The sequence below is a fragment of the Sorex fumeus genome, unplaced genomic scaffold (genome assembly GCF_029834395.1).
Source record: "Sorex fumeus unplaced genomic scaffold, SorFum_2.1 ptg000128l, whole genome shotgun sequence".
Taxonomy (NCBI): Eukaryota; Metazoa; Chordata; class Mammalia; order Eulipotyphla; family Soricidae; genus Sorex; species Sorex fumeus.
The window spans coordinates 1,690,930-1,706,075 of NW_026606185.1; the positions used below are offsets into that span (position 1 = coordinate 1,690,930).

The 15,146-nt window shown below is 60.2% G+C and overlaps 1 protein-coding gene across 1 annotated transcript; it reads left to right on the forward strand.

Moving 5' to 3' along the window:
* Positions 1-111: 111 nt before the first annotated feature.
* KCTD2 (potassium channel tetramerization domain containing 2) lies at positions 112-12,020 on the forward strand. The gene is made up of 6 exons (XM_056137877.1): positions 112-501; positions 2,262-2,370; positions 5,094-5,185; positions 8,962-9,057; positions 11,136-11,261; positions 11,894-12,020. The coding sequence occupies exons 1-6, from the start codon at positions 172-174 to the stop codon at positions 11,921-11,923; spliced, it is 783 nt and encodes a 260-aa protein (XP_055993852.1). The 5' UTR covers positions 112-171; the 3' UTR covers positions 11,924-12,020.
* The last annotated feature ends 3,126 nt before the right edge of the window (positions 12,021-15,146 follow it).

A 15,146-nucleotide genomic window follows, 5' to 3' on the forward strand; every position in this document is an offset into this window, starting at 1 on the left:
CTCACCTCCCCCTCCCGGCTCTCCGGGCTCTGGTTGGAGGGCGCTCCCGTCCTTCTCCTTCGGCCCCACCCCCGCGGATGGGCCGGCCCGGCTCTCCCTGCCGAGGGATGGGCCGGCCCGGCGGCGCGCGGGCAGCGGTGGCGGCGGCGGCGGCCGCGGTGGGGGCCCAAGATGGCGGAGCTGCAGCTGGACCCGGCCATGGCGGGGCTGGGCGGGGGCGGCGGCAGCGGGCTGGGTGACGCGGGCCCGGGCCGCGGCCCCCCGAGCCCGCGCCCCGCTGGCCCCACGCCCCGCGGCCACGCTCGCCCGGCGGCCGCCGCGCAGCCGCTGGAGCCGGGGCCGGGGCCGCCCGAGCGCGCGGGGGGCGGCGCGGCGCGCTGGGTCCGGCTCAACGTGGGCGGCACCTACTTCGTGACCACCCGGCAGACCCTGGGCCGGGAGCCCAAGTCCTTCCTCTGCCGCCTCTGCTGCCAGGAGGACCCGGAGCTGGACTCGGACAAGGTGCGCCCCGCCCTCGGGCGCGCCCCCGGCCCGCGCGCCCCCGCGCCGGCGACGCGGCCCGGGACGTGCCCCCCGCCCCGCGCCCCGCGACCCCCGGTCCTCCCTGGCCGCCCGCGAGCGTGGCCGCGGAACTGGGTCAGGGTCAGCCGAGGCACCCGGGAGGCGGCGCCCATCTCCTCCCGGACCCCCGAGCCCGCGGGCGGGTGGGCACCGGGGGCCCGCGGCGGCCTGCGGGGCCCGAGTGGACATCCCCTGCCCTCCTCGCGGAGAACTGACCGTCTGCCGGCGCGGCCGAGGCTGGCTGGCTAAGACCGAGGAGGGGGGATGATGAGAATGAAGATTGTTTACTGGGCCGAGCGGTGACAGGACGCTGCGTCTCCCCCGGGAGCAGTTGGAGCTGGGTTTTTTTTTTTTTTTTATCTCTACAGACTGGCTTTTTGCGGGAGATTGGGGGCCACATCAGCGGTGTGTGGGGCTTTTTCGTGGCTCTGCACTCAGGGATCACTCCCGGCTGGGATTGGGAGCACGTGGGGTGCTGGGAATGACGCCCTGGTCATCCCGGGGCCCTAGTTTGACTTAAGGCCCTTGTACATTCTTCCCGTCCCATCCCACCTGCGCTGGCCAGAGCGAGCCCTGCCCGGGAGCGTCAGCAACACTCACCCGTCACCTCCCGAGAGTTGGCAAAGTTTTGTCGCTTTCGTTTGTGGGTCTCTTGCCTGCAGTAACTTGGTGCCCTTTTTTTTGTGGTTGTTGAACCACGCCCAGTGGTGCTTGGGGACTTCTCTTGGGGTGCTTGGCGCTCTTCCCAGCAGTGCCAGAGGTCTGAGTGGCCTCGGGATTGAATGTGGGGCTCCCCGGGTAAGGCGTCACCACTACCCGGACTTGGAGGAGTTCCCCGGTGCTTACCCGGGCATTGTTTTTCATTGTTTTTCATCCCATCCCCTCATCCACTCCCCCACCCCCCCACACACATCTTAGCAGTAGCTGGAGCCAGTTTCTGTTTGTGCCTTTACTGTAAAGATGAGTAGGATTCAGGTTGCAGAGAGCCAAGTCCGGGCAGTGCCAGGCTTCCCCTGGGCACAGAGATGGGGCGAGTGAGATTACAGCTGGCAGTGCAGACTTGCACCGATGCTGGCCCTGCGTGCCAGAGCATTGCCAACCAAACAGAGGTTTCTTAGAATTACAAATGTGATTCCGGGGCAGGAGGGAAGCCAGAATGTCAGCTCAAGCAAAGGTGTGAGCCATGCAGTGATGGCATTTGCTTTCCAGCGGTAAACCAGCACCTACCTGGTGCCTGGTGCTGGGAGGTGGGTGTGACTCGGGTGAAAAGGACCTTCTGCCTGCATAGCGAATGCTCCAGCCCTTTGAACTCATTCCTGACCCCTTCCTTCCCTTTGTTTTTTGTGGGGGGGGGGCACACCTCACGATGCTGAAGAGTTACGCCTGGCTCTGTGCTCAGGATTCACTCCCAAGCAGTGCTCAGGGAACCAGTGGGATGCCGGGATTCGAACCTGGGTCGGCCATGTGCTCGGCTAGCACCTCTTGCTATCCTACGCTCCGGCCCCTTCCTCCCTTTTTCAGTAACATTTTTCCCGCAGATGAATCTTGGGGAGGTCCCAAGGAGAGCTACACTTTCATGGGAACGCCGGGCTGTGCCTGACTGCCGTCTGTAACCCAGCCTGGCCTGCCCTCTCAGGAGCGGGTGGCGCAAAGGGTTTGGTCCTCTCAGTGTCGTGGTGATTCCTTGTGTTTGTCGGCAGGATGAAACGGGGGCCTACCTGATTGACAGGGACCCCACCTACTTTGGTCCCATCCTGAACTACCTCCGCCACGGGAAGCTCATTATTACCAAGGAGCTGGCCGAAGAAGGTGAGCGCGGGCAGGGCCGGGCACACGTTCATCCTGCTTGTTTTGGGGTCACATCAGGTACTCCTGGCTCTTGGGGTGCCATGAGGTTGACCCCAGAGCATCTTTGCTAAGCCATGCTTCTGCGTGGCGCCCTCCCCCAGGACCCTGGGGTAGGGGTTATGGAAGTGAGGGGCCTCTACTAGGTCACCGGTCTGTCAGGCTCTGTTGAGCCTTCTTGGGGGGGGCCGGGGGCTGGAGAGCCATACCTGGCGGCACTTGGCAGCTCTGAACTCAGGGCTCACTCCTGGTAGTGCTCCGGGGTTGAACTGGGGACTCCCGAGAGGCTCAGTTCACTCTTTTCTTTTTGTTATGTTTTTTGTTTTGGTTTGGAGGCCACACCCGGTGGTGCCCAGGGCTGACTCCTGGCTCAGGGATCACTCCTGGTGGGCTCAGGGCACCACTTGGGGGATGGAACTTCAGTTGGCTACATGCAAGGCACATACCCTCCCCATTGTATTAATTGCTCTGGCCCTTCTCTCCACCACTCCCCTCCCCTCCTCCCCTCTCCCCTCCCCTCTCCTCTCTTCTCATGTCCTCCCCACTGTACTGTCGCTCCAGCCCTCCTCTCTCCCTCTTCCTTTTCTTCCTCTCTGCCACTCCTAGAAGTGCTCAGGGCTTACTCCTGGCTCTGCACTCAGCGGCCATCTGTGGGGTCGCACCGGGTTGTGGCTGCTTGCCCGGCAAGCTCCCATCCATCGCGCTGTTGTCCCCCTGCCCCTTCCCAGGAGCTCTTCCTGTGACAGCCTCCTAAGGAGACAGCTTGGGGGCTCGGCGTTTTCTTGGCCCCGCGACCACCCGCTGCCTTTCCACCTTTCCCAGTGCTGGCCGCGAGTGTCCGTAGCCCCAGCCACGTGTCTGTGACATTTAGTTATTTCTATTTTCAGTGGCAGTTAGAACTTGCAGCTGTTAAAAAAAAATTAATAATAAAGGCTTGGCCCCATTTCTTTGAAGACGGTCTCGTGCTTCCTTGCCAGTCTCCGCGGCTGACCCAGTTCCTTCCCCAGCCGCTGTCCAGTGCCTCACCGGCTGGCGGGTCCTGGTGACTCGCCGGGCATTTGGGCTCAGTAGGTCTTCAATGTCTTTTGAAAAGCCCTGCTGACAGCTTCGGTGAAGATTGGTGTCCCCTGACTCCAGGGCAGCGACTTGGGTGCCAGGAGCACTCAGTGCCCAGCGTGGCTGGAGCTCCTTCCTCCCACCTGGAGAGCAGAACTCGCTCTGTCCTCCTGGAGAGCAGGGCTTGCTCTGCCTTCAGGGCCATGGCTAGAAGGTAGATTGAGCCGGGGCCGGAGTGATGCAGGGTGCTAGCCTCGCACACAGCCGGCCTGGGGTCCACCCCGGCACCCCATAAGGACCCCTGAGCTGGGCCAGGAGTGATCGCTGAGCTCAGAGCCAGAAGTAAGCCTTGAGCAATGCCAGGTATGGCCCCCCCAAGAAACAAAAGCAGATTTATCGGTTTGGGGTCTTTCCTGTTGCCAGGGAGTGACCCAGAGTCTCACACGTGTGAGTCTGGTGTTCTCATCAGCCACATGCCTCGCCCCTGAAAAAAAAAATTGTTTGATTTTGCGCCACACCTGGCGGTGTCCAGGGATTACTCCTGGCCCTGTGCTCAGGGATTGTTCCTGGTGTACTTGGGGACCACATGTGATCACACCTGGGTGGGCCATGTACACGGTTCTTGCCCTGTGCTGTATCTCTGGCCAAGAGTAGAATATTTGCACTTGGATAAGTTTGGTTTGGGGGGTCCTGCAGTGTTGGAGATGCAGGCTGGGGGGCCCAGCTTTAAGGACATCTGCCTGGGCCCCAAGGATATCTCCTGTCACAGTGATTGGGGTAGAATCTTACTGAGAAATACTGGGGGTACGGGTGTTGGGGGCATACCTGACGGTGCCCAGGACTCCTGGCTCTGTGCTCAGTGGCCGTTTCTGCTGGTGCTTCAGGGACCATACATGGTACCAGGGGTCTGTCTCTGGCATCGGCTACGCATAAGGCATTCACCCACCTGCTGCCCAGCCCGAAGTAAGCATCTCCATCTATGGGTTGTGTTCTGGATTTTGTCCAGTAATAGGCTTTTTGGATGTTTTGTCCACACTTGACTGAGCTCAGGGCTTACTCCTGACTCTGTGCTCGGGGACTAGGGGGCCGTATCGGGCGCCAGAGACCAAACCCAGGCAAGCACCATGCCTGCTCTGCTGTCACTTCTGGCCCAGTGAGGCACTTGTTTCAGGTGTGGGGGGAGCCACCACTGACGGTGCTTGGGTGCTTGGGGGCTGCTCCCACACAGTGCTGAGGGGCCATGGGTTGCCAGGGGCCCGGCTCAGGACTCCCTCCTGCCGAACTGCACCAAGCCCTGTGCGCCATCGCCTGGCTCCAGGCTGTCTTTCTGGCTCCTTGTCCCCTGGCCCAGGAGCACAGGCACCATTGGTGGCTCTCACAGTCCTCCCGTGCGGCCAGCGGGCGAGTGTCTCAGCACTGGCCATTCCAGACGGTGATTCGCCCATTGGCTCAGTCCCTCACCCCATCAGCTCTGGGGCAGACCCAATGGCAATGAGCCAGTGATGGATTCTGGGGTGGGGAAGGTGTCTGGCGAGAATGCCAGGTGGGCTGGTGTTGGGGGTACACCTTTCCCTTCGTAGGCAGCCAGAGAGCGGGTCGGGCACCTCACCCCCTTCCTCTTGTCTTCCCAGGTGTGCTGGAGGAAGCAGAGTTCTACAATATCGCATCCCTCGTGCGGCTGGTCAAGGAGAGGATCCGGGACAATGAGAACAGAACCTCACAGGTAATGGGGCCTCTAGCATGGCCACCCACCCAGCAAGGAGGATCAGGGAGGGTTCGGAGGGCTGGGTGAGAGCACCATCTCCCCAGAGAGTTGTGGGCTGTGGTCAGCGCCAGGATGCAAAGAAAAGACAGATGGGGCTGGAGCGAGGAGGGCGTTTGCCTTTTACGCGGCCGAACAGAGTTCAGTCCCCAGCATCCCATATGGTTCCCCAAGCACCGCCAGAGTAACCCCTGAGCATCGCTGGGTGTGACCCAAAAAGGAAAAAAAAAGGCAAAATAAAAGAAAAATATTAAAGACAGAGATGACCAGGTTCGGGCTGCAGCCCTGGCACCACAGATGCCAGGAGTAAGGACTGCCAGGAATAAGGACTGAGCACAGCCGGGTGTGCCCTCTCCCCCCACCAAAAAAAAAAAGGTAAAGGTAAAGGTAAAGGCCCTCCCGTTGATCGTCGATTTGCTCGAGCGGGCCCAGTAACGTCTCCATTGGAGACTTTGTTGTTACTGTGTCTGGCATATCGAATACTCTCGGTAGCTTGCCGGGCTCTCCGAGAGGGGCGGAGGAATCGAACTCGGGTCGGCCATGTTGACATACAAAAAAAAAAAACCGGAAGAAAATAAACCTCGGGGCTGGAGCGATAGCACAGCGGGTAGGGTGTTTGCCTTGCATGTGGCCAACCCGGGTTCAATTCCCAGCATCTCATATGGTCCCCTGAGCACTGCCAGGAGTGATTCCTGAGTGCAGAGCCAGGAGTAACCCCTGAGCATTGCCGGGTGTGACCCAAAAAGCCAAAAAAAAAAAAAGGAAAGAAAATTTTTCTCCCAAATTCCAGAGAGCAGTGGGCGGTCCGGGCTCCGGCTGGGCACCAGGCAGGAAGCCCAGGGCAGTTCAGGCCACAGACCTGTTTTTCCTGGACTCTGCACCCCCCACAGCTTGTGTTCACCAACCAGAATGGGGTTTTGTTTGGGGGGCAGCAGTGGTAGGGGGGAGTTGGGGCTACACCCAGCTCAGGCTGTGTGCTTACTCCTGGCAGGGTTCGTGGAACCCTTTGTAGTGTCAGAGATCGAACCCAGGTCTGCCACGTATAAGGCCAGCGCCCTTCATCCTCCGGGTGGTTTGCCCTTCTGGTGAACATGGGCCCAGATTGGGCTCTCAGCCCCCCTCACCCGGCCTGGGTGTCATCACTCCAGAAGGCCGGTGCCCTCATGGAGCTTGAGGCTGGCAGGGAAGGGCCTGTGCAGTGCCTGCCCCTATGCTGGGATCTGTTCCCGGAAGGGCTGGGGCGGGGGCGAACGGGACCCCGCTGTGACCATCTGCCTCTGGCGGTGGAGACTGCCGGCCAGAGTGAGAGTCTTGGCCTCTTTGTGAGTTTGTGCCTGGTGATGAGGTCATACTTAGTGGTGCTCAGGGGACCCTGTGGAAGGCCGGGGACGAACCCCAGCTCAGCTGCACGCCAGGCACGCACCCTCCCCGTTGTCCTGTGGCCCCGGCCCCCTGCTCCTGTCTGTGTTAAGCGTCTCAATGGGGTCCTGGGTGAGAACCGGGAACCTTGCGCTTAGAGGCTCGAGAGTGGCCCCTGCCTGTTTGCCCCCGCTGCTGATGCAGGTGGGAGGAGTGGCGGGCTCGCTCCCCCACCCTCTGCGCCCTCCCAGCTGAAGGTGCTGTGCAGGTTGCCATGGCCCAGGGCAGCGTGTCACCTGCCATTCTGTGACAGCTGCGTGTCCCCGGTCTTGCTGTGTCTGGACTCTGTGGCGCTGGCATTGGTCTCTAAGGATCTAGCCCTGACCCCTGTCGTCTGGGAAAAAACAAACACTTTTTTTTGGGGGGGCGGGGTCACACCCGGCGATGCATGGGTTTCTCCTGGCTCATGCACTCAGAAATTACTCCTGGCCGTGCTCAGGGGACCATATGGGATGCCGGGGAATTGAACCTCAGGTCTGATGCGTGCAAGGCAAATGCCCTACCCACTGTACTATTGCTCCAGCCCCAAAACAAACACTTTTTTGCTGGGCCAGGAAGATGGGACAGTGGCAGGCAAGGATGCGGTCCCCAGCACCACATCTGATTCCCTGAGCACTGCCGGGAATGAGCCCTGGGCACTGCTAGGTATGACCCCAAAACCAAACCAAACCTACCAAAGTAACTGTGTGGTTTGGGGTAACACTGAGCCCTGGCTCAGGAGGGACCCCTGGCCGTGTGCTGGGGCCGTAAGTGGTGCCGGGGATTCAGATTGGGGAGGAGGGGAGAGGTGCAAGGGATACCTTCACCATTATCATTTCTCTTTGGGCCCTGAAAATACTTTTTTTTTTTTACTTTTATTTATTGGGGGGAGTAGGGATTGGGCCACAACCATTGATGGGGTGGGTTGTGGGGGGAGAGGCAGTGGCCATGTGCAAGGCAAACTCCTGAACCCTTGTATTGTCCTGTAGAGCTTCCGGTGCACTTGGAGGCCCTGCAGCCCCAGGAGGCCTCTAGAGTTCTCAGCTCTTGGCTGAGCTCTGTTGGACGAGTGACTGTCAGGCCTGAGCCCCATGCTACCGACAGGCTTTTTACTCCCGGACTGTTGAGACTTTCTTGGTTTTGGCATTTGGGCTCGCTTGGCAGTGCTCAGGGCTTACTCCCAGCTCCTGGCTCTGCACTCAGGGATCACTCCTGGCCAGCTTGGGCCCATACGGAACCCAGGTCAGCTGCATGCAAGGCCAGAATCCAGCCCTTTGCACTCTCTCCAGCCCAGCTTCGTGTCCAGTCTGTCCTCTGTCCTCCATGTGGGCTGACCCCCAGAGTGACTGGACCATGGTGTTCAGAGAACCCCTCACCTTCTGTTGCCCTCTGCTCTGAGCTGAAGTTGGCCTTGTGTACATTTTGTTTATTCTGTATTTTGGTTTGGGGCCACACCCAAACAGTTCTCAGGGGTCACTCCTGGCTCTGCACTCAGGAATCACTCCTGGCGGTGCTCGAGACCGTAGGGGATACCAGGGATTGAACTCAGGCCCGCCTCAAGGAAGACCAGTGCCCTCCCTACTGTCCTGTTGCTCCTGCTCCCTTGTGTAAAATTAATGAGTTAGTTTCACTGTGTGTGTGTGGGGGGGGGGCCTGAACTCCCACCACCAGGCCTGTGCTCTACCCCTGAGCCACACTCCCAGCCCCTCACCCTCTCATCTGTTTACTAAAGGAAGCAGATCATCTTTTTTTTTTTTTTCCCTTGACCAGACCCAGCAGCGCTCAGGGGTTCCTTAAGGAACTATGTGGTGCCAGGGCAGGAGCCCAGACCCGCCGCGCGCACGCACGCGTGTGTGTGTGTGTATAGAATTCCTATTTTTCATTATTTTCCCATAACACTGTCCAAGGGTAACCCCAAAATACAGTTGTGTCCAGCACCAGTGCCCAAGCAGAGCGCCAGGTGACTCCCATCCACACCAGCCTCTCTCCTCTGAGGATGTGGCTCTCCATGCGGCTGCCCCCACTGGAGCCTGGCTAGTCCCCCGGAGTTCAGGGTTAATGTATCCACGGGGTTCACCACCTTGGGCTTTTTTTTTTCTTCTTTTTCTTTCTAGCAGTGTTCAGGGGTTACTTCTGGCTCAGCACTCAGGACTTACCCTGGTAGTGCTTGGGGGAACCAACTGGGATGCTGAGAATCGAACCCAGGTCTGCCGCGAGCAAGGCCAGCGCCCTCCCCGCTGTGCTGCTGCTCTGGCCGCTCGGCACTTCCTGAGCAAATACGTGTGTGCCTCGGTTCTCGCGTCCTCGCACTGCTGCTTCTGAGTCTCTGGTCGTTGCAGGGGCCTGTGAAGCACGTGTACCGCGTGCTGCAGTGCCAGGAGGAAGAGCTCACGCAGATGGTCTCCACCATGTCCGACGGCTGGAAATTCGAGCAGGTGAGCCTGGGAGCATGGCCCGAGTATATGCTGGGCGTGGGGGTCTGATCAGGGGGTTTTGCCTTTGGAGCATACTCAGAGAGCATCGGGAGCTACTCCCCACTTGGTGTCTCGGGTGTGTTCCTGGTGCTTGGGGGGACCATGTGGGGCCGAGACCTCACCTGACCTGCATGTGCAGCATTCGCCATGTCTCTGGCTGCTGTGCCGGGGATCCAACCCAGGCCTCACATACATGCAAGGCATGTGCATGTAATCCTGTGGGCCACGGCCAGCAGCGCATCAGGGGACCATGCGTTGCTGGGGATGAGACCCAGGTTCCTGCATGTGGAGTCCCCATTCCGGCCTGGTGAGCCACCCCCTGCCCCACAGGCACGCTCTGAGCGATCCCGAGCCACAACCAATGGACACCGGGAGTTCGGGGACTAAACTTGGATCCTGTTCAAAAGCGAAGGGCAAACAGCCACTCCTGTGGCTGTGCTGAGTGACAGGAATGAGAATCCGACCGTTGCCCTGCGTGGTACCCAGAGTTTCCCCTTGCTTGTGCCCAGAGGGAGCTGGCCAGCTTGTTTTGCTTGAGAGTCTTTTTGTTTGTTTTCCGTTTCGGCCACCCCGGCTGCACTCCCACTCACCTATGGCGCTGCTCTCAGAATCACTCCTGGTGGGGCTTGGCAGGGGCCATTCGAAGTGCCAGGGATTGAACCTGGGCTCCAGCCCCTTGGCCTAACATCCCTTTTCCCTTCTCAAAAGTGCTCTTTAACCCTATGTATTTGAAGATGACTAGAATTTTCTGGTGGGGAGGGAAAGCAGGGAAGTGTCCCTTAGTGGTGCTTACAGGAACATATGCAATGTTGGGGATTTGAACCAGGGTCCGGCAGGATGCGAGGCAGACACCTTCCCACCCCTCTCAACCAGTTCCTTGACCCCAAAAACTGGTGTTCAGTACCCCATTTCTTTCCTTGCCAGAGCACGAGGGGTGTGTGTATGTGTGTGTGTGTGTGTGTGTGAGAGAGAGAGAGAGAGAGAGAGAGAGAGTGATGAACGATGAGCGCACAGTGAATGCACGAGGGATGTGAGGGAGACTGGGACACAACCAAATGTGGCCTGGAAGTTCCCATCCGCTACTGAGGGAACCAAAGAAACCAGGAGGCGGAGCAGTGCTGTTTCCTTCCAGTAGGTGGCGGTGTTGTTCATCTTTTGTCTCCAAATCCCAGGCTGCCATTAAACTCGTATGTGGATCATGCCCCTTTTATATGGAGTTTATGAATTCCCTCAAACTCTGACCACACACTTACACCTGCAAAGGTAACAGTTACTCTATTAAAATTGTCTGTATTTCCACTAAAGGTAACAGTGTACATTAGAGCCAGACAGAAGTGTGGGTAGCCCTTCCCTTCTCCTGCCTCTGCTGTGGCTCACAAAATGTTCCCATGTTTCCAATTGAAAGTATTTTCCGTAGGGCCAGGACAAAGGGCAGAGGTTGGCCCTGCCGAGCAACGCCTGTGCCGGGTTTGAATCCTGGTGCCTTGTGGGCCCCCCCCCCCCCAGTACTGCCTGCCTGAGTCCCATTGCCTCCTCATGCTTTGCCTCTCTGCTGCCTTTGGCAAGAGTCAGGTGCCAGTTATGGGCAGAACTCAGGTCTTTGGCCAGAGTGGCTTCTGCGATGACGCCCTGCTGTGTCCCTGGGGTCCATGATCCCCGAGCTCCAGAGAGTCCATCCTTTCAGGAGCAGAAGGAACAAGTGTACAGATTTCAGCCCTGCCTCCTAGGACAAGCCGCTGCTCAGACTGAAGGCAGACATGGTGGCTGACACGCTGCCCTGGGGTGCGGTGCTCCAGGCTTGGGTGCTGTATGTGCTCCAGGCTTAGGTGCTGTGTGTACTCCAGGCCCGGGTGCTGTGCTCTAGGCCCTGGGTGCGGTGTTCTGGGCTTGGTTGCTGTGCTCCAGGTGCAGTGCTCCAGGCTTGGGTACTGTTCTTCAGGCTCCAGGTGAGGTGCTCCAGGCTTGGGTGCAGTGATCCAGGCCCCAGATACTGTGCTCTGGACTCTGGGTATGGTGCTCACCATACTTTCTCTCCCCAGCTCATCAGCATCGGCTCCTCCTACAACTACGGCAACGAGGACCAGGCCGAGTTCCTATGTGTGGTCTCCCGAGAGCTGAACAACTCCACCAATGGCATCGTCATCGAGCCCAGTGAGAAGGCAAAGGTGAGTTCATCGAAATGGCCTTTTTTGGGCGGGAGATTGTCTCAAGAGAAAAGACATTGGGTGGTTTTGTGACTTTTTCCCCGTGTTACCTGAAAATTGTGGCGCCTTTATCTTACTGTTCTGGTGGTTGGGCCCCATTGGCAGTGTTGAGGCCACACCTGGCAGTGCTCAGGGGCTACTCCCAGCATGGGTGGGGGCCTCCACCCTGGGTTCCAGTACCCTGGTGCTGAGGGGGAGCCCAGCCCCCACCTCTTTTCCTCCCCACTCTGCCCCTCCCAAGGCAGCAGCCCCATCCCCACCCCGAGTCACCAGTTTGGTGCCCCTAGACTTCTTCCTTTATTTGGGGGGTTCCTAAGCAGTGCTTGTGGCCCCGTCAGCGTTTCCCAGCCAAGGGATGAGGGTGGGGGTCAGTGCAGGGTCCTGAGGCTGTGGGAATTCCCAGCTGCCTCCTGTTAGTGCTCCCCTTGTGGCGCCTTCTCAGCATGCGCCCTGGCTGCCAACCTATCCTGCGGGGAGCACTGGCCCCAGGGAGCCCTTCACCCCCGGGATTACCATGAGTGCTTGCTCGCCGGGCTCTGGCCCCTCCGGGAGCTGCACTGCCGTGGTCCAAGCCCAGCTCCGCTGTGTTGCAGATTCTCCAGGAGCGCGGGTCGCGGATGTGACGTGGAGCTGGTGGAGCGCCCTCTGCAGGCGCTGCTGGGATGCGCACCCGCACTGCACCACCGCGCGCCTGCCTGGCGGGGAAAGGCCGCGGTCCAGACCGGAGACGGCCATCCCACCCCCGGGGGCAGACGGCAGCTGCTGCACACCACCTCGGTCCCCCGCTTTGTCTCCTTAGCCAGTGTTAGCGCAGATCCTGCTCCCGCCCACCCGCGAGCAGAGCCGAGGGGAGCCCAGCCGCCAAACGCGGGCTCCCCTTGCCGTGCAACCCCAGAGCCGCGGGGGCAGCCGACCGGCCCGCGGAGTTGACTCGCAGTTGGGACAGAGGACAGTGGCCGGAGCGGCCGACTCCTGCGGACAATGAGCTGGTGAGCTGGGCCGTGGCCGCGGAAATGGGGCTGCTCTGGATTGGGGCGCCCGGCGGTCACTTGATCTCATTGTCTCCTGCAGCCTGGACAGACGGAGGGACGATCAGACAGACGGACAGAGAGGCGGACAGACTGCTCAGCACCCCCTTCCCCTCCAGTTGGCCGGTCTCCCCTCCCCGGCCTCCTAGAGGTCAGGGGCAAAGGGACTCTGGAAGCTCCAGCTGGGGAGGTGTTTCTTTGACAAGTTGCCAATGTGTTTTATTGTAACCAAAAGTATTGTTATTTCTGTGCTTGTCTCTTGGAAATGCGGCTGGGTGTGTTGTCTGTGTCTCTTCATGGTTCCCGAGTTGGGCATCTAGTGCTTTTGCTGTGGGGGCAGTTGGGGGAGTCTGGAGGCCAGGCCCCCACTTCCGGCAATGACCTCGGGGCTGCTGAGCTTCTGCTGAGCATCCACGGGATGCCAAGGGGCTGCCAGGGCCCAGGCGGCTTGGTCTTTGCCTGGAGGCTTTCACTCCAGCCATGGGGGTGGGACCCTGGGGAACACCTTCCAGACAGTCCTGCTGCCCCCAGCGCTATACCAGGCTGTGTTGGGATAGGACAGAGCTGAGCCCGGGAGTGCCCTTCCCCAATACTCCCCTCCTGAGGCAGCACAGCCAGGTGTGCAGGAGGTGCTCCCCAGAGTGCTCCACAGCCCAAGCCAGCCACACACACCCAGGGCAGAGCTGCTGCCACAACAAAATCCTGTCCCCTGTCGGGGAGGGGGAAGGGTGGGGTTCACCAGGGATGGCCAGGAAGCTGCACAGTGCAGAGAGGCGCTTCCCTGGGGCAGGGTCTTCAGCTTGCTCAGGCAGCGCCCTCCCTGGCTCGCCGAGCCCCTTCGGAACTGGAGGGCAGCAAACCCAGGTCCCCTAAGACCACCGCACCACGTGCCCCCCTCCTCAAAACCTCTTCCCTGTGGGAAAGTCAGTGGGGCCCCCACTCACCAGCCCCCCAGTCTCGAACCCCCCCTCTCTCTCCCCCAGGCTGAGGCTGGGAGTGGGTAGGCCAGGGCCTTGGGGGCGCCCCCACCCCCCTCACCTGTCCCGCTCCTCAGAAGCTGCACTTCGGGGGCGGGCCTTTCGCCCCCCGCCCCCCCAGCCTCCACCTAGTCTCTGTGCTGTAGGCCAGGTGGTGGGAGGAGGAGTGGGGGGAACCCCTGGTCCAGCCCACTTGGATGGATCCTGAGGGCTGGCACAGGCCCTCAGGCACCCTTTGTCACCAGTTAGGCTTGCATCCAGCCTGAGATAAAGATCTGAGATGATATAGCAGGGAGGGCGCTTACCTGAGCACAGGTAACCTGGGTTCCATCCCCGGCACACCAGAGTCCCCCAGCTCTGCCAGGAGTGACCCCTGAGCACCCACCAAAGGTGGCCCAAAACAGAAAGAAAGAAGACTGCTCAGGACAGAGAATTGCAGCAGTTCCCGCGCCGCAAGCTCCACAGGTCCTGCTGCCACCAGATTGCCCAGCAGTCTCTGGAGACCGGTCAAGGCCTCTGCCGAGGACCTCCTCACTCCGCTGCTCCATAGCCCGCGTGGGTCGCCCCAGGGCCCAGGAGAACCAGGGAGGGAGCTGGGAAACCGCACCGCATCTGGGGGCACCGTGCTCTGGAGATGTGGAACAGCCTCATGACATGAAGGCAAACAGGAGGCCCTGCCAGCATGGGGGAGGCGGGGACACCCCGCAGGGTTCTCCCTGAGAAGAGCAAGCCCTGAGCTCCCCCAGGCGTCGCCCCCAAACCCAGATGAGGAAGGGAAGCGGCCGGGATGTGTCACCCTTGGGGGCTGAGTTGGGAGCTCAGTCGCTGCTCCCTGTGCCCAGCAGGGGAAAGAGGCTGGAGGCGCAGTTTCTGGAGGGGGCACATCACTCCAGGGCTCCCCCAGCGCAAGCAGGGGTGGCCTTTGCCTTCTTACTAGCTCTTCTTTCTTCAGTGATGGGGTTCGCACCGATAACTGGGCACTCTGCCCCTGCACTATCTGGGGCCCTTCCGCCCTGGAGAAACTGTTTCTTCACACAGTTGTTTTAGGGCACAAACCCCTTTCTCCTCAGACCTTGTTGGGCAGGCAACACCCACTGCACCCAGCACTTGGGCAGCCTGGACCCTGGCAGAGTCAACACAGACCCTGACCCCCTGCCCACATGCCGTGACCCCGCACCCTGTGCCGCCAGCACTCTGCTCCAGGCTGGCCACATTGCCCTACCAGGACTGATTTCCCGAGCACAGAGCCAGGAGTAACCCGAGTATAGTATGCCAGGACTGATTCCCAAGCACAGAGCCAGGAGTAACCCCTGAATATCGCCAGGACTGTTTCCCAAGCACAGAGCCAGGAGTAACCCCCAAGTATAATATGCCAGGACTGATTCCCAAGTATAGAACCAGGAGTAACCCCTGAGTATCGCCAGGTGACCTCCCAAAAAAGCAACCTTTACCAAATAGGGGCCAGCCCCGTGTGTGGTGCTCAGCACACCTCCCCTCCCCGCCCCCGTCCCCACGGCACCCACACCCTCACCCGCTCTCGTGCAGCTGGCAGAGCGGAGCATCCTCCGAGGCGCCTGCGTGGCTCGGCTATGCTGGGCTGGGAGTGGGTGGGGGGCTTCGGTGCATGGAGCTAAAGACGGCTGAGAGCTGGTGGCACAGGCGGCTGAGAATCCCCTTTGTCCAGTGTCTCTCAGGCCTCACCTTCCCTCCGGACAGCCCTGTGCTCCCTGGACACTGTCGCCCCAGACTGCCTCTGAACGGAAGCTGAGCTGAGTTGGAGTGGGGTAGGGGCAAGCATGAGCCCCCTGAAAGCTACTCGGGGCTGGGGGTGTCCAGCTTCG

What these genes read in the sequence shown, in the direction of transcription:
- KCTD2 (XM_056137877.1), top strand. Translation starts at nt 172, where the DNA reads ATGGCGGAGCTGCAGCTGGACCCGGCCATGGCGGGGCTGGGCGGGGGC. An exon ending in CGGAGCTGGACTCGGACAAG is followed by an intron (nt 502 to 2,261) that starts GTGCGCCCCGCC and finishes GTTTGTCGGCAG; the next exon opens with GATGAAACGGGGGCCTACCT. An exon ending in AGCCCAGTGAGAAGGCAAAG is followed by an intron (nt 11,262 to 11,893) that starts GTGAGTTCATCG and finishes GCTGTGTTGCAG; the next exon opens with ATTCTCCAGGAGCGCGGGTC.